Source organism: Mytilus galloprovincialis, chromosome 3, assembly GCF_965363235.1.
Source record: "Mytilus galloprovincialis chromosome 3, xbMytGall1.hap1.1, whole genome shotgun sequence".
In the NCBI taxonomy this organism is placed as follows: Eukaryota; Metazoa; Mollusca; class Bivalvia; order Mytilida; family Mytilidae; genus Mytilus; species Mytilus galloprovincialis.
The window spans coordinates 42,256,891-42,284,353 of NC_134840.1; the positions used below are offsets into that span (position 1 = coordinate 42,256,891).

Sequence of the window (27,463 nt, forward strand, 5' to 3'; positions counted from 1 at the left end):
AATAATTGCCGGACCAACGTATGGTAGGGACCAAAATGCGAAACTACACACCTAGCTGTGGAGTGCTACCTTAAGGTGCAATTTTTACCCTCCTACCTCAATGTTTAGTATATTTTCTGTGTTCTGCTAGCTGTTACGATTGTAATGGTACCTTAGTTTTTAAAATCGGTTCAGTAATGAGGATTTAATGAAGGTTAGCAGTTGATGTTGATACGCGACAAAAAGTGTAGCATATTGATCTATTGCAATAAAAAATCATAATATCTAATAAAATTTGTAGATTTAGCTAACAAAGTCCTTATATTTGTATAAAGTAACATTCGTTTATAGTGGAAAATTGTTTTAACGTTGATTAAGCTAAAATTAAAAATTGCTTGCTGGTCCCTCTCTGTGATTACCATTATATTATGCTGGTTCATTTCCCAATCAATCTGTCACCAAGGGAAGATAAATAATTCGATTTTCGTTCATAGACTTTTTCAAAAATGATGAACGGTTCTTTATATTGGTATGTAATTATTTTAAACGTTTCAAATTTATGAAATTATATTCGTACATCAATGTTTTGATACACCAATAACAAAAACTGAAATATATTGAATTGTTACATTTTGTAATTATTCAAAATTATATCAGAAACCTAAACTTAATTATAAAATAATGAACCTGTTAAGGGGAGAGAATACTCGCATAACTTTTTTGAATTGGCACATAATACAACGAAATGTCACTCTTGCATACAAATGGCACATCAATATAATTAATTATCTGCGAAATCGTCCCCCACCTTCAATGATGATTCTAAATTATAAATATAACCAAAAGTTGTTAATCTATAGATAGTTAAGACTAATGAAAGCTAACCCAATGTAAAAATATTTCTTTGCAATTTTTTAAAACTTCCTCAGAAAAATACTCGAGCCACTTGACTTTCATAGCTCAAAATTAACGTTTTTACACAATATTTGAATAAAGTAGTTGAAGATTATTCGCTTCTCAAAGTGTAAGACGCAATAAAAATCGTATACTTACACCATCCTACCGAAATACGGATTTAATTAAGTACTGAACATTTCGACATTTCTTCGTATATTTTGAACAAAACCGGTTTAACCAAATCACAAGTACGTGTTAAGATCCGACTAAATACCTATTTTCCTATATGGTCAGGTAAAGTTGCTAATCATCATATACATATTAGATATATGAAAAAAATGTTTAATGAGTCAGCAACGCAATTTGTTGACACGAATTATCAATAAAGCGCTTAAAGTTTCTCAGTTATCGTATATTTTATGAGTTTGACTGTCCCTTTGGTATCTTTCGTCCCTCTTTTATTTCAGCAGATAGAGTTGTATCCTGCAAAGACTGCAGAGTATTGTTATTATTGAAGAAAATACGCGCAAGTACAAACCTTGAATTAAATTTCGTTTCAGAGCGATAAGAAGTTTGTAATAAAAAGGTTAAAAGTTAGATGGTAAAGTAATTTCAACGTTCAGTTGATTCTTGAAAAAATAAACTACAGTAATAACAATGGAATGAAACCAGATAAGTTAGTAAAAACTAAACAAAAACAAGTCATTGGATGTATGTGGAATAACTTCAGAAATCAGAGATTGTAATAAAAGACAGTTTAAAAAATAATTAATTCCAGAGTACAACTATATAGAAAATCAAGCAAAGAATTTCTATCGGGTTATTCGTAAAAATACAAATACCATCACGAAGACAATGAAATTACATGTCATAATAAAGGAAGTCAGGGGCAAACTATTCAAAACTTTTATCCATACCTAATGAAGATCCAAACCTTGATATAAAATTCCTGTCAAATTATCGAAAGACATATGTGACATGTCCATCTAAAATAAGAGCATTTCAACCTGCAGACATTGTGTACGCATTATCATGTTTATGAAGCCTGGAATTTTCCTAACCTATCTGAATAATGAAAAAGCATGTGGAGAATATGGACCCTATGCTTGTCATGCTGGAGATTGTTATTGTTCCAAAACCTGATTCACCTATATATGATATAATTATTGTCTGACGAAAAAAATAATCTTAAGTGCTGTATATAAGAAAAAAATGAATTGTGAAATAATAGATAATTAAAGAGGAATGTCCGACTTGTCAATTATTGGGAACTTTTTTGAACATGTCTTCCTTAACAGAGTTTTATCATAATTAGATGCAAAGTCGATTTGCAATTTAATTTCACTAGAGACCTCTTATTAGCAATTAATAGAAATAACAATTTCTCAATCAGAACTTTTATCAGTGAATAACAAATGTTGATCTTGTTGATAAAGCCATAAAGCCATGAGACAAATTATTTCACAAAATATTGTTCATAATAAACCACTGTGTAAAGGTCAAATACTGTACATACAAGGAGATAGTGACCATAAAGGAACAAATTATTTCCTTACCTATATAATCTATACATAAAAAATCAGCTTTAAACGGAAAAGAGGAGCAAATAATTGTTACACCAACAAACCTGTACGGACAATATCCGATTATCATTGCGTGGTGAGGGGTTCGTATTTGATTGGCGTACCAAAGAAGATAATTTAATCTGATCACCATGATTCTAACAAATATAAGCAATGATCCAGCAGACGCGTAAAGCAGTATGAGCTACATATAGTTTGCCTTCCAACGCAAGGTGAAACTTTTCAGCTCGTTTTTGCTTATCTTTAATACTCCCCAAAAAGGCCCACAAGAATGACATTTAACGATATCATTCTGCAGAAAGCCCGCAAATCTATACTTTTATTTTCTGTAATAATGTTTGAGCCCCTCGTGATAATTTACCTGAGGGGAATTATAAGATCTGTCTGTTTCATATTACTCCTGAATGAGTACTTATACATTTAAGCCTTTCAAAGTTTGGAATTTAAGAGTTCTTGATTAAGGTTAATTCATACAAGACCTCCCGACGCGCCAAAATTTACATAGTATTTTTATGCCCGACCTACGATAGTAGAGGGGCATTATGTTTTCTGGTCTGTGCCTCCGTCCGTCCGTTCGCTTCAGGTTAAAGTTTTTGGTCAAGGTAGTTTTTGATGAAGTTAAAGTTACATCAACTTGAAACTTAGTACACATGTTTCCTATGATATGATCATTCTAATTTTAATTCCAAATTAAAGTTTTGACCCCAATTTCACGGTCCACTGAACATAGAAAATGATAGTGCGAGTGGTGCATCCGTGTACTATGGACACATTCTTGTTTGAATTATTTATTTATTTTGACTAGTTATATGAAGAGGGATGTCCATCTGAATAAGGCGAGGAAACTTTCAATTTCATGTTAGAACGGTTGTTTAGACTATAAAAAACTGACACGAGAATGATTTTTTATCAATACACAGGAGAAGCAAAGCAGACATTATGGTATACATCAGAAAAGATTAATTTTATATAAATAGACATAATCATTGTTGTTATGCGTTACAAATGGTATTATTCCATATAACTTTTATCCTTAGTTTAACGTCATCAGAAATAATGTTTCAGTCAGTTCGGTTGTTCCGTACTATGCCAGCTGTTCATTTATTTTTTCATTTTTATCTAAATGTTGAAGGAGATACTAGAAATGTCTAAACAAAATTGTATAGTTATCAGCATGGTTCCGAGCTATAAAGAATATCTATGTAGACTTACAGTATATAAACGTATTATATAGTTTAAAAATATATATTTTAGAATAATAGATGTTCTAAATGGCGTATATGCATGAATGTTTAACCAATTGTGTTAAAATATATATATAAAAAAAATAACACAAACAGGTCGGATGTTTGGCGCTGTTCCATATTCCATACCAAAGTTTCATAACAATTGCATTGCTTATCACATGCAAATTTTAATTTTACCACTACTTCTAAAGATTATGAAAACATGGCTTTTTTTTAAAGTAAAATTCATATTTAGGTTGTGGATGCTATCAAAAGCAGCATTATTTCCACAAAAAGCCTGTTCTGAAAACAATTGTTGATTCCTTGATCATACCAAATCTGAATACTGAACATTAATTCAAGTTCTTACCACTTTTCTTTCTACATTTAAAGAAGGCCATCAGAAGTATTGTGATGCAACTTGTTGTGTCAATTAATTGTGGATTCTAATAATTCTAAACGATCTTGTCAACATCTTTACAATAAGCAGACATATCAACACTTAAGAATTTCTTAGTTTTACATTAAAATTACCCATGTTCAATGGAGTAATGAACTACACCGTTAAAATTAACTTTTTCTACATATTCGGACACTAAGTTCGTCAAATTATTGGACTTTTTATTGACAACATACTTAAGATAAACAAACTCATCATAGATACCAGGATTGAATTGTTACATATTTGCGTTTCCTCTACAAAATAAACTCACCAGTGACGCTCAAATAAAACAGTTTAAAAAGGCCAAATAAAGTATGAAGTTGAAGAGCACTCAGGACCAAAAATTCCCAAAATACAGTTTAGGTGAACTATTCCTGAGATAAAAAAAGCCTAAGGATTTTTCAAAAATGCAAATTTGTGTAAACAGTTAATTTACAATTATGAACATATCAATGATAACTCAAGTCAACACAGAAGTGCTAACTACTGGGCTGGTGATACCCTCGGGAAATTAAAACTCCACCAGCAGAGGCATCGACCCAGTGGTTGTAAATAAACTCATCACAAATACCAGGATTGACATTTTATATTTGCGCCAGACACACGTGTCGTCTTCAAAAGATTCATCAGTGATGCTTGAATAAGTAAGGATAAAAAGGCCAAAAAAGTACGAAGTTAAAGAGCACTGAGGACCAAATATTTTTTAAGTTTTGCCAAATACAGCTAAGGTAAACTATTCCTGAGGTAGAAAAGCCTCAGAATAATTCAATATTTCAAAGTTTGGTAAACAGTTAATTTACCATTATGAACACATCAATAACTCAAGTCAACGCAGAAGTGCTGACTACTGGGCTGAGGATACCCTCGGGAAATTAAAAACTCCACCAGCAGAGGCATCAACGCAGTGGTTATAAATAAACTCATCATAGATACCAGGATTGAAATTTTATATTTGCACCAGACGCACGTGTTGTCTACAAAAGAATCATCAGTGACGCTCCAATAAAAAAGAGTAAAAATTCAAATAAAGTACGCAGTTGAAGAGCACTGAGGACCAATAATAGATTGTCAGTGCAATAGGTGGTATTCCTATGGATGCGTATATGGCGCTCGTATTTGCAGACTTGTTTAGTAAAACAGATTTCATACAGAAACTTCATAAAAATAAAAAAATATTGCAAGGTTCTTTCATTTCCCTTCCTGACATATTGATGTTGTCCTGTCACTTAGTAATGCATTATGTCTCACAAAGTCCTCTACGCATAACAAACTAGAACTCTGAGGAAACTCTTTACGGAAAGTCCCTAACCAAATAGAACCAGGTGCTCCGCAGGGCGCAGCTTTATACGACCGCAGAGGTCGAACCCTGAACATTTGGGGCAAGTATGGACAAAACATTCAAGCGTGATACAGCTCTGAATTTGGATTGTGATCAAATTTTTGACATTATATGGTTTTTTTACACAAAACAAATGTCAAGATTTTACAAATCAATTAAAGATTTCTTCTTCAAACTTATTTAAATCTAAAATTAAATAGTTGACACAGCATAGGTTTCTGACACAGAATGAATGTGGTCTAATGAACTTAAAAAAATTTTTTTCCCTTTGAGTAATTCACTATGCTGTTGAATATTAATCCTCTCAAAAAAATGTTTGAAGAAATTTTCTTTTTATTTATGAAATCTGAAATGAGAAAAATTTAACACCCCCCCCCATTTTTTTTCACATCCCCCTTTCCCTTTTTCCAAAACTGATATCAATTCAAATTTCTAATGGAGTTTGCAACAATAACTACTCTTTAATACATCATAAAATATTAAAATGTAAAATAAAGTGCTTGTTATCACTGAATGGTAAAGATTGGTTGGTAGTAAAAGTGAATATACATTGTATATTGTATAAAACAATGATTTAAGTTGATTCAACTACTATTCTGAACAAAGAAAGATAACTCCAATTGAAAATTTCTTGCTATTGCACAATATTGTGCAATTCGATATTTCTTGCTATTGCGCAATACTGTGCAATTGAAAATATTTGCTATTGCTCAATACTGTGCAATTGAAGATTTCTTGCTATTGCGCAATACTGTGCAATTGAAATTTTTTTCCTATTGCACAATACTGTGCAATTGAAGATTTCTTGCTATTGCTGAATACTGTGCAACTGAAAATTTCTTGCTATTGCACAATACTTAATATAATAATTTTGGATCCTGATTTGAACCAACTTGAAAACTGGGTCCATAATCAAAAATCTAAGTACATGTGTAGATTCAGCATATCAAAAAAGCCCAAGAATTCATTTTTTGTTAAAATCAAACTTAGTTTAATTTTGGACCCTTTGGACTTTAATGTAGACCAATTTGAAAACGGGACCAAAAATTAAGAATCTACATACACAGTTAGATTTGGAATATCAAAGAACCCCAATTATTCAATTTTTGATGAAATCAAACAAAGTTTAATTTTGGACCCCGATTCGGACCAACTTGAAAACTGGACCAATAATCAAAAATCTAAGTACATTTTTATATTCAGCATATCAAAGAACCCCAAGGATTCAATTTTTGTTAAAATCAAACTAAGTTTAATTTTGGACCCTTTGGACCTTAATGTAGACCAATTTGAAAACGGGACCAAAACTTAAGAATCTACATACACAGTTAGATTCGGCATATCAAAGAACCCCAATTATTTAATTTTTGATGAAATCAAACAAAGTTCAATTTTGGACCCTTTGGGCCCCTTATTCCTAAACTGTTGGGACCTCAACTCCCAAAATCAATCCCAACCTTCCTTTTGTGGTCATAAACCTTGTGTTTATATTTCATTGATTTCTATTTACTTATACTAAAGTTATTGTGCGAAAACCAAGAATAATGCTTATTTGGGCCCTTTTTTTGGCCCCTAATTCCTAAAATATTGGGACCAAAACTCCAAAAATCAATCCCAACCTTCCTTTTGTGATCATAAACCTTGTGTTAAAATTTCATAGATTTCTATTCACTTTTACTAAAGTTGGAGTGCGAAAACTAAAAGTATTCGGACGACGACGACGACGCAGACGACGACGCCAACATCATACCAATATACGACCAAAAAATTTTCAATTTTTGCGGTCGTATAAAAATTGAAAGCTCAAAGACATCAAACGAATGGACAACTGTCATATTCTGACTTGATAAAGGCATTTTCTGATACACAAAATGGTGGATTGAACCTGGTTTTACCTCTAGCTAAACCTCCCACTTGTATGAGGCGTATACTATTCGAGCTATGATTATCTAAATGCATCTGGTTTTTATTTTCCATTTGATAATTAAACTTCATTGTATCAGTAGTAGGTTTTAATCTTTTCTTTGGGAATATATTTGAATGATTGATGTACAATCTTCATTTATCAGCACATTTGATCATGTCACTCTACATAGATGAGTTTGAATCTCATTTAGCAATGTTATAACTGGTATAAGATTTATTGATTGATTGTTGGTTGCTTTACGCTGCATTAGCACAAATAGGCTATATCGCGGCGAGTACTGGAGTAAGATACCATCAAATGTGTTCAGAGTGAAATAAAATGAAATAGAAATGTTAATGGATAAAACATGGTCAAAATCTGATTAATTTACTGAAAGATGAACATATATTCTGCACATACAAAAGTATGACAAACCATAGCAGATAGTGGATTAGGTGCAAGAAGTCTTCATATTCATATTAGAACAAACATTTTAGTTCTTCAAAGTTCTGCAGATTGTTAGTTAGAAATTCCATCTTAAATTATTCCTGCCTACAAAAATAAAACTTTATATATTAAATCCACAAAACTGTATAAAACAAGGTTATACATGTACTTCCTTTTATAACAGCAGCTGCTGGTTGAGGATAACAGTTGTAATATAAAATGTATTTCACAAATGGGAACATGATTACTTACAGCAATTAAAAGTCTTTTTCTTGCAGTTTCATTTTTAAATCATTTGTAAATAATGTGAATGTAATTGGAGATACTATTATGCTTTTAAGAATAGTATAGCCAACAAAGTATGAAACAGATACATGTATAAGAAGATGTGGTATGAGTGCCAATACCAACTATGATAGTCTTTTGAAGGAAGGTTAACAATTCAAAACCATCTTTTTTGTCACAATTTTGATTTGTCTATAAACAATTTATAAATATTACCAGAAAATAATGTTTAGTGATTACAAAACTCATCAAAGATTTGTTTTAAATTTGTCAGTTTTACATGAGAATTCATTTAAAGACCACCTTACTTATTCCAGTTCAACAAACTATAGAAAGAAAGATAACAAAAAGATTATGAACATGGGTTCCATGGCAACATGTAAACAAATACGCAACACAATCAGTATTTTTATTTATTTTCTTGAAAAATTACAACAATGCAATTTTCTTTGAAAAAATATATCAATAAATAAATTCAAATTACTTGAGGAAAATCATTATCATTACAAACATAATGCCAACAATTTAAAACTTAGTCATGTTCAAGGAAATATTCAAAGTATTTCCAGATATTTATTTATTCTAAATAGTAGCAAATGAGTCTGAGTTAAAAAAAAAAAAAAAGAAGAAAAAAGTGGGAAAAAAAAAAAGACTAAAATACCATTAACCTTTAAAACACTGAAGATCAAATTTTATAATTTTTTTTCTGTTTCTTTTTTATAAAAAAAATATGAGAAAAGACATGTTATCATGAATATGTTAACCACATCTTTATCTATAATTTGTTTATCAAACAAACATATAAAAATGTTTCTTAACAAAATTAAAATTAGTAAAAGACATTTTTTGACTTTTTTGAAAATTGACAAAAAGCACTCTACATTATGGACCTCTCTTTCAAAGCAGAAAGAATGCATGAGAATATTCAACATATCTCATATTCATTTTAAACATTTACAACTAAACCATTCCACAGAAGTAATAACCAGATGCTCCGCAGGGAGCAGCTTTATTTGACTGTAGAGGTCGCACACTCAACAGTTGGGGCAAGTATGGACACAACATTTAAGCTTGATACAGCTCTGAATTTGAATTGTGATTAAATAGTTGACACAACATAGGTTTCTGACACAATGAATGTGGTCTAAGCACTTAAACTTAAAAATTTTAAATTGGACATTTACCTGTTATGGTCCAATATCCAAAATCTAAATACATGGTTAGATTCAGCATATCATAGAACCCAAAGAATTCAATTTTTGATGAAATCAAATAATGTTCAATTTAGACCCTTTAGACATCAATGTGGACCAATTTGATAACCGGGCCCAAATATTAAAAATCTAAATGCATGGTTAGATTCAGCATATTGAAGAACCCCATATATTCAATTTTTGTTGAAATCAAACAAAGTTAAATTTTGGACCCCGATTTGGACCAACTTGAAAACATGGCCTATAATCAAAAATCTAAGTACATGTTTTGATTCAGCATATCAAAGAACCCCAAGAATTCAATTATTTGTTAAAATCAAACTAAGTTTAATTTTGGACCCTTTGGACTTTAATGTAAACCAATTTGAAAACAGGACCAAAAATTAAGAATCTAAATACACAGTTAGATTTGGCATATCAAGGAACCCCAATAATTCAGTTTTTGATGAAATCAAACAAAGTTTAATTTTGGACCCTTTTGGCCACTAATTCCTAAACTGTTGGGACCAAAACTCACAAAATCAATCCCAACCTTCCTTTTATGGTCATAAACCTTGTGTTTAAATTTCATAGATTTCTATTTACTTATACTAAAGTAAAAGTGCGAAAAACCAAATGTCTTCGGAGGACTACGACACCAACGTCATACCAATATACGACCAAAAAATTTTCCATTTTTGCGGTCGTATAAAAAGTAGAAATAGAAACATATGAAACAGTAAAATTTTGCCAGGTTAAGAAAATAACTTTTTCAGTTAGAACTAAGAAATTGTCTTTCAACTTATATAAATCAAACTTTAATTAGATAATTTTATTCACAATGATGGGATATAAGACACCATCCAAACAAAACATTTAGTATAAAACTGACATTTTAGAGGGAATTTTTATACTGACAAATAAAAAATGTTGCTGCATTTCAATTCTTAATTTTAATGGGTATAAATTCAATAGCTACAGGTAATTAAATTCTTAGCAAATATTGAGACCTAAAGTCCTGATTTGGTATTACAGTACAAAATTAACAAAACTGTTGGAGATGTAGTCAGGAGAATAAGTGGACAAGTAAAAACAAAACTTTGCATTTCTTGCTTTTGATTATGCCTCTTTTAGCCTTTAAGAAACAGGAAACCCGTTGATATTATTTATACATGTCTTTAATGCTAGGATACATCAAATCTATCTGTAAATAATGTATAAGTAAAACAAAATTCTTTTCCCCACTCAGCCATGAACTAAAATATGGAAAGTATGCCTACTGTTTTGTAATACAGATAAATTTAAGTCTTACTTAAAAGGGTATTCTTAATACATAGTTCATGCCCCTTCCCATAAAAATCTGTCTTCTCAAACTTTGTAGATCATATTTTTTTTTTAAATCAACCATTCACTTTATTTATAGGAACCTTGATACTTTTTATGACGACCCTTTTATTTGCAATGGAGAAAAATTGAATACTGTAATCCTACTTTTTCCCCCATTTAGCTCTTTCAAGCATATATCACAGCGCTTTAATTATACAGTTCTCAAATTTACTGGATGTAAAGTTAAGTAAGGAAATATCCAAGTTTTACATATTCATGATATTTTTCTACTCGCAAAAGCACTTGCGAAAATTAGTTGGTTTACATTAGATTTATGTTACAGGGAGTTAGACAGTGGTAAACTATTACAGGCCCACCTACCTTACAAACCATGTCCTAAATATTTCAAAGTTTACAAACATGGATTTAGGTTTAACAATTGAAGAAAAATCTTACATTGTGCTTTCTATGCACATGTATGATTTTCTGCAAAATATCAATGTTCTAGCTGGAAAACTATTTTATAATGGAATGATAAGACCAAAAGACATATACTCATATGGATTAGAGAATAACATTATACACCCCTTTCAAGTTGATAAAGTATCTCATACTTAAAAAATAATTATATAATTTGGACATGATAAAGTGTACACGATTTAATCTCAATTGATATGACAGTTTTACAGTACTCAATCGTTGATCATTAACTATACACACAAAAAAACAAATTTACAATGATTTATATTACACATTTAACAAAAATGAAAGTTAAATGCAAGATCTTTAAAATAAACAAAAAAACAAACAGCAAATAGTCCAGTTTTTCTGCAATTTTTATGATTTTGATAGTGAAAATAAAGTGTATATTTCACAAAGAAATTTACGATTTACAATTATGAACAGTAAAATTCTAACTCTTGTACAACCTTTTCCAAAATATGCTATTATACATTCAGTATCATTCATTAAGACATTGTAACATTCCTACACTGATATCGGTAATTGAATATATTGTCAATAACATTCATATTATCATAAGTAATCAGCAAACAAGAAATATAACAATTGTATTAAAAAGTTTTCTGTTATGAAAAGTATCAATTTGCAATTACAAAAATACAATACATGAATTTATCTTTAGCTCATACGTCACTATATAGAGAAAATAACCTGCAAATGTATCAGTATTTGCTGACAATTTCAATAAATTTCTTGATTGATTGCTACCACCAAACCACGAAAAAACCCAATCAAAAAGACTATTTTTCTCTTTGTTTGTTTATGGCAGTTTCAAACTTTGAATTTTACATTCATATATTCAAGCTTTTCTTCTATGTCTTTGGCAAACAAGTTTAACCTTTTATATTCAATAACACTGGTATTGGAACTTGTGTAAAAAAAATTCGAACTAATTTTCAGCGTTAGTAGGGATAGAAAATTGTGACAGTACCTGTTAATATAAATAAGTTTGTGTTTTTAGAAGGACAGAGACTTATTTTAGATAATAATAAAGACTATCCTATTTGAATGATGCAGGTCTTCTGTGTTCTTCAGCTATATATATTTGCATAGTTAAAAAAAAATATACTACCTTCACTTTTGTAAGCTTAGTTAATGTTTCAAAGTTCTGTGCAAGGTCACTTTAAACACATCCATTAACCTAGATCTGCAATGTGTTGAACCCTTAATAGAATATCTATTATAGGCATTAAATATATAGCATTGAATTACAGATGTCTCATTTACAGATGGGTGTGATAATACTATGATGTTTGTTGCATGTTTTTTTTTAACCAAAAAATGCATCACAAATCAAGCTACATTTTAAAATTGTACAATGATGACAATTAGTTAATCATTTCAATTACAACCAGATGCTCCGCAGGGCGTAGCTTTATACGACCGCAGAGGTTGAACGCTGAACGGTTAGGGCAAGTATGGACACAACATTCAAGCTGGATTCAGCTCTAAATTTGGATTGTGATTAAATAGTTGACACAGCATAGGTTTCTGACACAGAATGAATGTGTTCTAATGAACTTAAAATTTTTGTTTCTCTTAGAGCAATTCACTATGCTGTTGAATATTAATCCTCTCAAAAAAATGTTTGAAGAAATTTTCTTTTTTATTTATGAAATTTCAAATGAGAAAAATTGAACCCAATTTTTTTAATCACATCCCCCTTTCCCTTACTCCAAAACTAATCTCAATTAAAATTTCTAATGGAGTTTGCAACAATAACTACTCATTTAAATACATCATAAAATATTAAGATGTAAAAAAACTGCTTGTTATCACTGAATGGTAAAGATTATTTTAATTTATCAGTTGGTAGTAAAAAGTGAATATACATTGTATATTGTATATAACAAAGATTTAAGTTGATTCTGGACAAAGAAAGATAACTCCAATTAAAAAAAAATCTTGCTATTGCACAATATTTTGCAATTAGATATTTCTTGCTTACTATTCTGGACAAAGAAAGATAACTCTAATTAAAAAAAAATTTGATATTTCACAATATTGTGCAATTAGATATTTCTTGCCATTGCGCAATACTGTGCAATTGAAAAGACTTGCTATTGCACAATACTTAATATAATAATTTTAGATCCTGATTTGGACCAACTTGAAAACTGGGCCCATAATAAAAAATCTAAGTACATTTTTGGATTCAGCATATCAAAGAACTTCAAGATTTCAATTTTTGTTAAAATCAGACTAAGTTTAATTTTGGACCCTTTGGACTTTAGTGTAGATCAATTTGAAAACAGGACCAAAAATGAAGAATCTACATACACAGTCATGACAGTTAGATTCAGCATATCAAAGAACCCCAATTATTCAATTTTGATGAAATCAAACAAAAGTTTAATTTTGGACCCTTTGGGCCCCTTATTATGTTGGGACCAAAACTCCCAAAATCAAACCCAACCTTTCTTTTATGGTCATAAACCTTGTGTTTAAATTTCATAGATTTCTATTTACTTATACTAACGTTATGGTGCGAAAACCAAGAAAAATGCTTATTTGGGTCCCTTTTTGGCCCCTAATTCCTAAACTGTTGGGACCTAAACTCCCAAAATCAATACCAACCTTCCTTTTGTAGTCATTAACATTGTGTTTAAATTTCATTGATTTCTATTTACTTAAACTAATGTTATTGTGCGAAAACCAAGAATAATGCTTATTTGGGCCCTTTTTTGGCCCCTAATTCCTAAACTGTTGAGACCAAAACTCCCAAAATCAATCCCAACCGTTCTTTTGTGGTCATAAACCTTGTGTCAAAATTTCATAGATTTCTATTAACTTAAACTAAAGTTATAGTGCGAAAACCAAGAAAATGCTTATTTGGGCCCTTTTTGGCCCCTAATTCCTAAAATGTTGGGACCAAAACTCCCAAAATCAATACCAACCTTCCTTTTGTGGTCATAAACCTTGTGTTAAAATTTCATAGATTTCCATTCACTTTTACTAAAGTTAGAGTGCGAAAACTAAAAGTATTCGGACGCCGGACGACGACGACGACGACGACGACGAAGCCGACGACGCCGACGCCGACGCCAACGTGATAGCAATATACGACGAAAATTTTTTCAAAATTTGCGGTCGTATAAAAAGTTATACAGATAAAGCAAATAACAATTTACTGGCCTTTCTGGTCCCAAAGTAAAGAAACTTTTATGAATTTTAGTATACACAACATGCTACGTCTAAATGTACAAAAGGTAAAAAAGTAACAGATTTCTTCCCAATTGCAAAAGAGAGATTATAAAATTCAAAAGTGATTTATTTAAAAAAAAAAAGTTATGGAGGACCATTTCTGTACCCTTCACAGAAGCTGTGGTATCACAAGCAAAATATACATGGAATGGTCAGTTCTTCTTTCTACAAAAATTAACAATAAATGCAAACCCTTTTTACCAACTTTTACAATTGAATGCTTACAGCATAATTGCATCTGGTAACCTTTTTCAAGATACGACAAAATAATAAGTTTTGACCATGTCCAATATTTGGTGTATTTATAAGGGATTTTGGCAAAACAGTTAGAAAATACAAACACATCATAACATCAAATGAAAGTAATATAACAGTAGCACTGTCAAATATTCATCAACAATAGGTGGAGTTCATCATACAACTATTAAAACTAGCTTAAAATATTTGTCCACAACTCAAGATACATTGCACCATCATACCCTTGGAAGGTTTAAAATAGACAACACATTTACCACTCTGCATCTCCATTAGCTTTCTGGAAAACAAAGTCTCTACCGTTGAGATTCATGATACCGTCTTTTAAATAAAATTTCCATTTATTTTTATTTCTGTTAATCTGCAAAGTAAAATATTTCACATTAGGTTTCAGAGTTTCAAGACAAAATTATTTTCCGTTTTAGACAAAATTTACATACAGTTTTAACTTCTCAGACCAAATGGCATTATATGCTTCTGTGACCATGCTTACTATAGTCAAACATTATAGGGAAAGAATTTTTAGGATCATATATAGAGTATAAAAATGTCTATGTTACAGTAACACAGTTGCATGTTACTCGTCAATTCCATTCCAAGTATTGAAATTTATAGTCCGATATATATTAATTTGGTTTAGGATACTCAACCTTAGGTTTAGCATTGTCCCACATGATCAATTTGGGGTTCTACATTTAGATTTAACTCTCAATAAATCAGATCTGACCCATTGAAAAAATATGTATGAACAAATCTATTTCTCACCTTATCATACTGACATACAACAACATTATCTGTGTCAAACAAATCTGTGGGGTCTTCATCACTAACATCGTCTTCTGAGTTTAAAGGCTCCTATAAAACAATTTATCAAAAAGATTAAAACAAAACATATTGCTGAGAACAGAAAGTACATTTTTATAACAGACTAAGTACAAGTAATACTCATTCACTGTAAAAACAACATAAATGTTATTGTAAATAATGATTGATGTTTGATGTACATTACATCAGCATAAAAGGCTACTGTTAAAGTACTTTTATTCGTGGGGAACCAATTTTTGTGGTTTTCGTGGATGACTTTATCCACGAATTTAAGTGTTGAACGAAATAAAACAACCGTTGTCCTAATCAAGACATGGAAAGATGCCCATGTAGGTTTGACTACTGATTGAATATTGCAAAATCTGTGAATACTATAATAGAAGTCAAAGGGCAAACGCACCATGAACTAAAACTGCAGCAGGATTATATTCATTTAATCTTTAAAAACCTAAACTGTACAATTTTTGATCTTATAAAAAATATTTGTGATTGATGATAGTCAGATTTGCGGTATTGATATGCTATGATAAACTGTTCATTTTATGACCTCATAAATCTCTTACTTATGGGAAATAATAATAATGAAATTTTATTTTCATGCTGGGGTTGCTTTTTATAAGAATTATTTTACCATTCAAGATATGTTTATAGGATTTGTTTATGTAACTATTTTCTTCAGGTGACATGTTTATATCCTAATTAACACCTTTAATGGTCTTTAATCTGTTGATTACTCTATTTAGGTTAATTAGTGTGATCACTATGATTTACACAGGTTAATGTTTATTTAGCAGTTTCCTTCAATCCAGACAATTTGTAACCTTCGATTCTAATGTCTTAAATGTTTTCTATTTGTTTTCTAGAAAACTAAAATACATGAATTTAAAAACCCATGAACATGTAAATATTGCTCAAACCACGAAAATTAATACCCACAATTTAAAGTACTTTCACAGTATTTCTCCTACATTGATCATCTACCTTGTTCTGTGGATTCATTTATTTTCATTGGTACCAGTTTTCCTGGTTTAAGGAAAACCTGCATGTTTGTGGATTTTTAATTTTGTGGTTTGGGCAAAGTCTGCATACATTCCTTTAGAAAATTTGCAATTTCAAGGAACATTTTTGGTTCCCATTTACCCATGAAAATTTGTATCCAACAAATATTAGAGAATCAAGAGTATTTACATCAATAAAGTATAACTGAGAAAACAAGCGTTGAAACATATCTTTTTTCATTCATGATCAGTTGATTTTTTTTTACCTAAATATGGTGAAATTGCTTTTTCTGCATATTTACTCAACATGGTCAAGTTTATCCGATTATCTTGCAATTATATAAGTTTCATGAAGACATTTTTCCAAAGCCAAAATTGATCAGGCAGAACTATTCAGGTAATTTTAGGTAAAGCCATCTGATGTTAACTGTTTCACCTGAGCCATATTGATTTCAATACCTATTCCATTGTCTTTAAAGCTCTAGGTAAAATTCAAATTGAACTCACCAGTAGAAGTTTACATTATGCAAGCTTTTAAACTATAACACTACCAAATATTATTAAAAGCAACTAGCATTAAACTGATTTAAAACTCTTTAAAAGAAAAAAATCAACACTGAACCTCTTCTTCTCCCTGGAATTCATCTTCGCCATCTTTGTTCTCGTCATTTTCATCATCATCGTCATCATCATTGTCGTCATCATCATCGTCTTCTGAACTAGAATCATCAGCACCATCAAACTGTAGTACTCCTTGGGTATTCTAAAAACAAAATCTTAATTCTAATATGACATGCTTCTTTCACTTTGAAAACAACATCATGATAAAATTTGTGATATATATATATATATATATATATATATATACTAAGAGCAGTTGCAACGCTGTACATAATGTTGATATTGCATTTCAGAATTAAAAGCGATTGCTTGTGTTAAGAAAGTTAATTTAAAAGGGTAAACATTTCTTTTGAGGACATTGGGGGGTAAAAGCATTGACCGAAGTAAATTTTGTTCCGCGCTTCATTTTATACATGTGTACATGGTCTATGAAGTTACAAAAAGAAGCATTCAATACTTATAATTATAATTTTTAGCTAGGATCATGAAAACACGATTTTTATCAAGTTTTTATTTAATTTACCTATGCACTTTATTGTGGGACCTGGTGTCATCATGAATGATAAATTTTATTGTGTAATGCAATTGCTTAAGGAACCAGGTGCTCCGCAGGGCGCAGCTTTATACGACCGCAGAGGTCGAACCCTGAACAGTTGGGGCAAGTATGGACAAAACATTCAAGCGTGATACAGCTCTGAATTTGGATTGTGATCAAATTTTTGACATTACATGGTTTTTTTTTACACAAAACAAATGTCAAGATTTCACAAATCAATTAAAGATTTCTTCAAACTTTTTAAATCTAAAATTAAATAGTTGACACAGCATAGGTTTCTGACACAGAATGAATGTGGTCTAATGAACTTAGAAGTTTTTTTTTGCCTTTGAGCAATTCACTATGCTGTTGAATATTAATCCTCTCAAAAAAATGTTTGAAGAAATTTTCTTTTTATTTATGAAATCTGAAATGAGAAAAATTTAAACCCCCCCCTTTTTTTCACATCCCCGTTTCCCTTTTTCCAAAACTGATATCAATTCAAATTTCTAATGGAGTTTGCAACAATAACTACTCTTTTAAATACATCATAAAATATTAAAATGTAAAATAAAGTGCTTGTTATCACTGAATGGTAAAGATTGGTTGGTAGTAAAAGTGAAAATACATTGTTTATTGTATAAAACAATAAAAAAAAACTTCATCAGCAACATTTTATATTGGCAAATTGAAGTTATTTACATAAAGTTATTGGCAAATAAAAATAGAAAATGACATCATAGTCATGTCTGGCAAATGTCCAACATACATTATCTAAAAACATTTTAGATAAGATAAGGAAAAAAAGCTTCATCAGCAACATTTTATATTGGCAAATTTCCAATGAAGTTATTTACATAAAGTTATTGGCAAATAAAAATAGAAAATGACATCATAGTCATGTCTGGCAAATTTCCAACATATATTATAAACTACTATTCTATACAAAGAAAGATAACTCCAATTGAAAATTAATTGCTATTGCACAATATTGTGCAATTAGATATTTCTTGCTATTGTGCAATACTGTGCAAATTGAAAATTTCTTGCTATCGCACAATACTTGATATGGAATCCTGATTTTGACCAACTTGAAAACTGGGCCCATAATCAAAAATCAAAGTACATATTTAGATAAAGCATATCAAATAAGCCCAAGAATTTAATTTTTGTTAAAATCAAACTTAGTTTAATTTTGGACCCTTTGGACCTTAATGTAGACCAATTTGAAATCTGGACCAAAAATTAAGAATCTACATACACAGTTAGATTTGGCATATCAAAGAACCCATTTATTCAATTTTTGATGAAATCAAACAAAGTTTAATTTTGGACCCCCATTTGGACCAACTTGAAAACTAGGCCAAAAATTAAAAATCTAAGTACATTTTTAAATTCAGCATATCAAAGAACCCCAAGGATTCAATTTTTGTTAAAATCAAACTAAGTTTAATTTTGGACCCTTTGGACCTTAATGTAGACCAATTTGAAAACGGGACCAAAAATTAAGAATCTACATACATAGTTAGATTCGGCATATCAAAGAACCCCAATTATTCAATTTTTGATGAAATTACACAAAGTTCAATTTTTGACCCTTTGGGCCCCTTAATCCTAAACTGTTAGGACCAAAACTCCCAAAATCAAACCCAACCTTCCTTTTATGGTCATAAACCTTGTGTTTAAATTTCATAGATTTCTATTTACTCATACTAAAGTTATGGTGCAAAAAACAAAAATAATGCTTATTTGGGCCCCTTTTTGGCCCCTAATTCATAAACTGTTGTGACCTCAACTCCAAAAATCAATCCCAACCTTCCTTTTGTGGTCATAAACCTTGTGTTAAAATTTCATTGATTTCTATTTACTTATACTAAAGTTATTGTGCGAAAACCAAGAATAATGCTTATTTGGGCCCTTTTTTGGCCCTTAATTCCTAAACTGTTGGAACCAAAACTCCCAAAATCAATCCCAACCTTCCTTTTGTGGTCATAAACCTTGTATCAAAATTTTATAGATTTCTATTCACTTAAACTAAAGTTATAGTGCGAAAACCAAGAAAATGCTTATTTGGGCCCTTTTTGGCCCCTAATTCCTAAAATGTTGGAACCAAAACTCCCAAAATCAATCCCAACCTTCCTTTTGTGGTCATAAACCTTGTGTTAAAATTTCATTGATTTCTATTCACTTTTACTAAAGTTAGAGTGCGAAAACTAAAAGTATTCGGATGACGACGACGACGACGACGCCAACGTGATAGCAATATACGACGAAAAATTTTTCAAATTTTGCGGTCGTATAAAAAGGCTAGATTGCAGTGTAGCCAAATATTTATAACATATATATGTTTTCTGGATCTTACATCAGCTTCTTTCTTAGGTTGAAATTTTCACATTTGAAAAGCCATCTTATTTAACAAAAACACCTGATACACTTAGTATTCCTAATCTGAGTTAATAAAGGCAACAGTATTAAACCACTGTTGGATAAATTACCTGATTATTTTGTACAACAGTTGGGACTTGTCTATTCTGCTGGACTAGAGTAGCTTGCTGTGGTATAGTTGTTACAATCTGGGCCTGAGCTGCTTGCTGTTGTTGAGGCATTGCTGCTTGTATAATAAACTGGCCATTACCTTAAAGCAAAAGATTATTATATATTATAATATTATGATTGCATCCTACTTTTCAGTTGTATAATTTTGAAATTTGGTGATCATGATTTTTTCATACCTAGGCAAACCAACATTAGAACTTTACTGAAGTCTTACAGTGTATAACATGTATAATACTATTTTCTTAAGATCGTTTTACCAAGGGAGAACAAACCTTTTACCTCAAGGCGTCTCATTTTTATCAATCCTAATATCATGTAATGAAAGCATATGCATGGGTAATAGCTTAAAATCTAGTAATCCTACAAAATCTAAAGAAGTTTCAATTTGTCAGTAATTTCTGATACATTACATAAAGTGAAAATACACAATATTGAAGGAGGTCTTCTTTTAACTCTCTTTGATCAAACTGTGTTCCTTCAGACACCCCCCCCCCCCCCCCAAAAAAAAAAAAGAAAACAACAAAACAACATATGCATACCTGCCAACATTCACGATTTAGGCATGTACTACACGATTTTAACTCTTTGTCACCTCTTAAACACGATTTTGTAAAAATCTACACAAAAAATATGATTGTTCCCGATTTTGAACTGTGTCCAAGGGCAGACAATCGTGTTCAGCCAATTCAATTTGTGTTTCTCATGATCAAATTAATGAACCATTCAAAAAAGTTTTCTCTCAAGATTATTCTAACATGCTAGATTTTGAACTTGTGTTGTATTACTCTGTGTTGTCAAAATTGTAAAACAATGAACATGGCAGGTGAATTTTCATCTACAAGGAGGTTCTTACACAGAATAAGAATAAATGCATGGCTAATTAATAAAATTTAATGATGCAGTACTAACATAGAGATAATAAATAATATGTTACTTATGAATTCAATTAACTTACCAAATCATTTGAAATAAAGTACAATGTACGATTCTTTTTTTTTCACAAGGACCAAACAAACCGGTTTGGAACAACCCCCGACATTAGGAGTATCCCTTTAATGAGGGACTGTCCCTAAGACAATGGCCAATTTTACTAGTGTAAATAAGAAAATAGAAAAATTTAGATTTTTAACACCAAAATGGGAAAAGTCATTATATTTGGACCAACTTTTCTAAATGAAGGGTCCAATTATTTTCAATAATAATAACACATAAGTCCTGGAACATTTCAAAATTCTTGAACATGTTTTGATCATATACATGTAAAACCAAATAGATGTATAGTCCTTTGGGAAAAGTTTCTTTAAATAATATGTGATCATTTGTACTTTAAAAGTGGGTTTTAATGTCCTTACATTGAGGGGTTACCCCTAGGTGTTATTCCCAACCTGATAAAGGTCCTTCTTTGTGCATAATTTTAAATTGGAAAAGTTAACAATCATTTAATATCCTTCTTGTCCTTGCACATGAAAATAAATCCTAGTCTTATAGCTACATCTTCATCTTTTCTACTGTTTTAATAACTAGAATCATGCAAATAAACTTAAGAAAAAGGCTTGTAAGCTCATCATATAAATATATCACTGTTTCTTGACTAAAAAATATGTCGTAAAGAATTGTAACCTTTGAAATTGTTGTTGCGCACTAAACACCCAATGGGCACTTTCAAAAGTTGGCAGGTATGCATATGAGTCATGAACAGTCCTGAGTACAGTTTTAACTTTCTTAAAATAAAAGAAGAATGTTTCTGAGGACACAAATGACCCTACTCAAGCTTTACAATTTTCCAAGTTAAAAAGGGGCATCGCTCAAGAATGGTAAATGACTCCCAACCCAAATTTCAATCTATGTCTGCAGTTGAAGATCTTAGCATTGTGTATTAGTTTCATAAAATATGCACGAGGCAAGCTTAAGATAAAGGATGCGGAAATGAAAATAGGGTAGACGGACCGTCAAGAATAACACTTTATGCCCCCTGTTGCCTACAGTGGAGGCATAAAAGATAATATTGATATATGAATGAAGCAGTGCTTATGATTTGTATTGTTACCAAACTTACTGGTGGGTAATAATGTATACCCTTGGGCTGCTAGGGCCTGTAGTTGTTGTTGGAACACACCCTGTGGTAATGCCATTGCTGCTACTGCTGCTGGTTGGCTCTATAAATACATACATTTTTAGGTTGTAGTAAACATATTTGATATCAATTCATTAACTTTTCTAGTCTTTACATAAAAACTACTAGTCTTTACAGGGTTTTGAGGTCTTTAGTCACTTTTGCGCGCTATTAAAATCCACTTTATTTTGTGTAAAAGCAAGGGACCAATGATGTATATTACTAGCTTCATCTTTTGACTTTATCAGATTTTAAGGGATTGAGGCACCAGCATGATTGGCAGTTATTGTATGATTTGACTGTATTGGCCATTATTATAAAAGATACTGACATGGAATCCAGAAATTTAGTTCACAATTTCTCTTCAGTTTGTTCCAGGGGTCATTCCTGATCAACAAAAGTTGGATTCTATTTTTTTTTAAACAAGTAATCACCGCAGAAATTAACTTGCAAAGATTATTTCACTGCATAATCAGTATCCTTATAAAAGATCTAAATCGATATTTGGAAATCATTTCTATCAAGTTGGAATTGTGTAAAATCCTTTTTGGAAATATTAATGACTGAAAGGAGGTTGTAAACAAATCAACAATAGATCACGTTTTCTACTTTCGGTTTTAAGATGAAATGAAAACGGGAAGTGACAAGTGGATAATAAATTCAATACGAGTCCCGATTCATAAAAAAATAATCATTATTCGATTTAAATTCCTTTAGTAAGAGATATATATTTGTCTCTCTCGTTTAATTGATATTAAATGATTTCGTATTTTACATTTTTAAATGTCTATAAAGAGTCAAAAGAATACTTTCACGCATGTGTAGAACACAATACAGGAAGCACCTGTTTAACTCGTGAAAGTTTTGAATAAACACATTAAAGTTCTTTATTTTAAATGGAAATTGCCTAAAGTTTTTGATAAAAATTTAAATCAAATATGACGAAAATGCCTTCGAATGAGGAATCTACGACAAACATGATCCTTTGAGAAATATTGAAATTCAAATGCGGAACTGTCCGGGTTGTTACATTTTTGATTAAATGACGAAACTATACTCCTGGTTGTTGAAATGCCAACAGACTGATTTTCCTGGGGAAATAATTATGATGGTCATTCAATTATGGGGTTTATTAATAATTAATGGATTAGTGACCCATCCGATGGCGATAAGCGGAATAGTTGTAATCACAACTTGTAACACCTGTTGAAAATGTTAATTACCTGGAGGTCATAAACTTGTCAAAAACATGAAGACAGGTAGATTTATAGTTTTTATTGCGAAATTTTTTTTACACTTTCAAAATTAAAGTGACGAAATTGATTTGAAATACTTTCGTCAATGAAAAAACCCTGTCGTAAAATATGAAAGTGACGAGCGCTAGCAAAATCACTGGTCTTTATATAAAAACTACTAGTCTTTACATAAAAACTAATCTATTCTTTAAGACCATATGTTGACAACTAGTTGACAACTAGATGTTTTTTTATGGTTTATTTGTGCTGTTGATAGCTGTTGTTTTCACATGTTTCATATCCGCGGTCATTTATCCTAATACAAAATTTAGTTTCAGTATCTTAACTCGATATATATAGAATAAAAATCTTAAAATCAATTTCCAGTCTGTTTAGAGACCTCTAACATTTCTTATGAAAACACTTTTAAATCAATAAGTTTTCAAGTTACATTAGAATTTGAATCAAAGATTTATTTTTTTAAAAAGTAGGAGAAGGTATCTCTAATAAAAAATGTTGAACGTATGCAGTTAAACATGTATGATAACACTCACTATTTCACCTCCTTGATGTGTGGCTATATGTACAGGAACAGGTATTTGGGCTGTACAAAAACAAAGTACATATATTATTTTACATGATAAGTATTGTTCTCATACATAAACATTGAATTGATCTTTCACATCCCTAGATTTTTTCTTTTCAGCAATTTATTCAGTTAAATGTAAGTCCATTAAGAACATGTTATATGAGTCAAGATTCACCATAAGTTGTACATTACAGCACATTTTAGTACCAGAACAATTTGAAGTCCTCGAAATCACTGATGGGATCAATTGTGCACAATGTGTCAAATCACATTCTAAATAAGTAATTCATTGACGCATTGTGGTAGACAAAACTAAAATATATAAGACTTTTGCATGTTACTGCAGTTTCCCAGTTTATATATAGATAACTTTTCAACTTCAGTGTTGATGTAGTGAGGTGAGCATTTTTCTCCATGTTAAGGTCCTCACTATCACTTTATGACAGCAACACCAGCAATGTATACTCAAATTTGATTTGTATTTGAACCATACATATATATCTACTAACCTTGTGTTCGTGGTGGGGCTTGTTGTTGATGCATAACCTGTGATGTATACTGTATAGTGGTGGGTAGTTGTATTCCTGTTTCTTGTGTTTCTAATACTGGATCTAATGCTTTTGACTGTTGAAGTTTATTTTCCCAAGACTGAAATAAAGCATAACACATCATTTAATGGAAAAATATACTGATACACATTACCGTCTTACTGTACATAATACACCTTATCACTAATCCCAGCTGACCCGGCCGCTTGAACTTGACGTCAACAACAATCACTTTTCCATTGTGGCATCAGATAGTTTGTTTTATGACGTCAAAATTTTACGGGAACCTGTGTGATATCCAGTAATGGAGGACAAATAGCGATAAGGTGTATGATGGAGCTAACAGAACAACTTTTATAAAATTTCCCCAATTTGTAAAGTATAGTATCTATTTTTGTTGTAAACTGCATGCTTTGAAACTCTAAAATAAATTTTTGATTAATGAGTGTATGCATATATGTATCTTTGGAATCTGCTCACAGTAGTTTGAGATGAATTTAAGTGATTTTTCAGTAACAAAATCTGTCTTTTACCCATTTCCAAAATTCCAGCTTGTATTGTCCTTTGGAAAACAATTATTTGGGTTATATACATGTATAAATAATAATCAATTGTGGGATATAATTTTCAGTGTAAGCCAACACATGTTTTTAAAAAATGTTAAAACAACCCAAATAAAACTGGTTCCTGTTAATGGATCATTGTTTTCAATTGGTCAACATGGTGAACTAACATGTAAATGTATGTCACCGAGGAAAGTTACAAATTATTAAGTCATTTTCCTTGATATACTGGAACTATTCTTTTCTTAGTATTTACACAATGTATAATACATTCAACTTTAACTCAAAATTATTACATGAAAACCTCTACTGTGAGTTTAGACAACTCTTAAAAGTTTTGCTTTCATAATTTTTTTTTTAATGATAATTAAGTTCTATTATGACTAATAATGTCACCTGTTTCAGTTCTTGTAGGACTTGCTCATCAACTCCTTCATCTAGAAAGGCTTCTCTAACATTAGCTATCACATCGTCAACAACTGACTTGTATAATCTCGGCTACAATTAGAAAACATCAACATTTAACATCTATCATTTCAACTTTTTCAACATTGTTTTGATTGGTATTGTTTCTAGTACAAATTTATAGCACAATTTCTGCTTTTCTTTAACAAAACATCTACAGTTACAACTTACATATGGCAATCACATAAAATGATTTTTACGATTAAGTATAAACCCCCTGTATGTATGATGTAAATATCACTTTTAGTTTATAGAGATTTATTGATTTGTGTTTAGCTCCACCTTTAACACTACTATGCTTTTTTGTTCCAGTCAGTTTTTATTGGTGGAGGAAGCAGAAGCGCCCAGAGAGAACCCCCAACCTTTGGAAAACTGACAATAATAGTCAACTAAGATAAGAGTCAATTGCAGCTGCCTCATACAGAATTCACAGGGCAGCATAATATATCTACTTAGTCATTTTTATCAAATACCTGTTTACTCGAAGAAATATGAAAACCAAATATTGATACAGGACATTAAAGAAACTAAAGTATTACCAGATTAGGAAATGAACACCAAGATATGAGGCTCATAATGGACGAGTAACAGCTAAAATTTTTGCCATATGACGTTAGAATAACGCAAAAATTATTGCCATAAAATGTTCTTCTTTCAGATCTAGACAATATTTAAAATTGTTTAATGAATCACGTTAATTTTTTCCTAAAAAAGATAATTATTTGAGAACTCTGCAAGTCATGATAAGGATTTTTTTTAACAAATCAAGGTAGAAATTTAACCAATGATAAAGGGCATTACTACCCTCAGATTTCATATTGTAAAAAAAAAGCATTTTTTACGTAATGACTAAATAAAGCAGACCAAGCTCACTAAATATAAAGGCAAACACAAAGTTTTGACAAACACATTTATGACATATATACAATTGTTTTAATATTCATTTATATCCATGTATGACACTTCTATTAAACTAACATGAAAAAGGGGGGGTTAAAAGATGCAAAATATTGTGTACAATACATGAAATACAACTTGTAATGAGCATTTTAGATGTATTTCTGATATTGCAATTATAATGTTGGATGCTTTGTGGTTTTCCACAAGTACATTCAAATTTTCATTCAGGTCTACCTGTTGTTCGGTGGTTGATTGTATCAGTTTACAAATCAAGATGGATTCCATTGTTTTCGATTTACGATTTTTTTATGAACGATATTGACATTTTAGACAACATATATTTCAACACAACAATAATTTTCTTTTGAAAACTCACCACCTGGTTAGGTGTAGCCATTATTTAATGGTTTGTTTATGTCCGAGGAAAACGAGTCATATATTCCTCTGACTTGTGGGCTGTAAGAAAGCCGAAGTCGACTGCCACTGCTGCGCTTATATAGCTGGTATTAAATCCCGTATGTCTAGAGGGCGCTGCTACTGTTGACGTCACAAGCACCTGCCAGCTGATTGATTGTCTCGCGATATATTTCGAGGATAACTTGACGCGGGAAATACGAAATGATTACAAGAAAAGATTGCATATGTTAAATTAAAATATCGAAATGCACAAAATTACTGTCCCATTTGAAATCGATATGTCGTCTAGCATTTTTATATATATATTTATTTATAAGTGTTACATAGGCCTAATGCCTGTTTGTCTGTTTATATATCTGTGATTAAATTCAGAAGCAACCCGATTGTTTGGATAGTATACTACGGTCAAGGATACACAGCTACTTTTTCATAGGTACTATTTCTGTACTAAAAGTCTAGTACTGGAAATTTACTTTTAATATTCAGTACTATTT

General features: G+C 31.0%; 1 protein-coding gene across 1 annotated transcript; it reads right to left on the minus strand.

The window, feature by feature from the left end:
- Window positions 1-14,423: 14,423 nt before the first annotated feature.
- Window positions 14,424-27,080, minus strand: LOC143067980 (transcription initiation factor IIA subunit 1-like). The gene is made up of 9 exons (XM_076241681.1): window positions 26,929-27,080; window positions 25,584-25,685; window positions 24,586-24,724; window positions 24,042-24,091; window positions 22,196-22,295; window positions 20,079-20,218; window positions 17,050-17,190; window positions 15,370-15,459; window positions 14,424-14,965 (listed from the first exon to the last, which is right to left on the minus strand). The coding sequence occupies exons 1-9, from the start codon at window positions 26,947-26,949 to the stop codon at window positions 14,858-14,860; spliced, it is 891 nt and encodes a 296-aa protein (XP_076097796.1). The 5' UTR covers window positions 26,950-27,080; the 3' UTR covers window positions 14,424-14,857.
- Between the last annotated feature and the right edge of the window lie 383 nt (window positions 27,081-27,463).

What these genes read in the sequence shown, in the direction of transcription:
- LOC143067980 (XM_076241681.1), bottom strand. Translation starts at nt 26,949, where the DNA reads ATGGCTACACCTAACCAGGTG. An exon ending in CTGTTGTACAAAATAATCAG is followed by an intron (nt 17,191 to 20,078) that starts GTAATTTATCCA and finishes TTTTGTTTTTAG; the next exon opens with AATACCCAAGGAGTACTACA. An exon ending in AATTCCAGGGAGAAGAAGAG is followed by an intron (nt 15,460 to 17,049) that starts GTTCAGTGTTGA and finishes ATTGTTTTATAG; the next exon opens with GAGCCTTTAAACTCAGAAGA.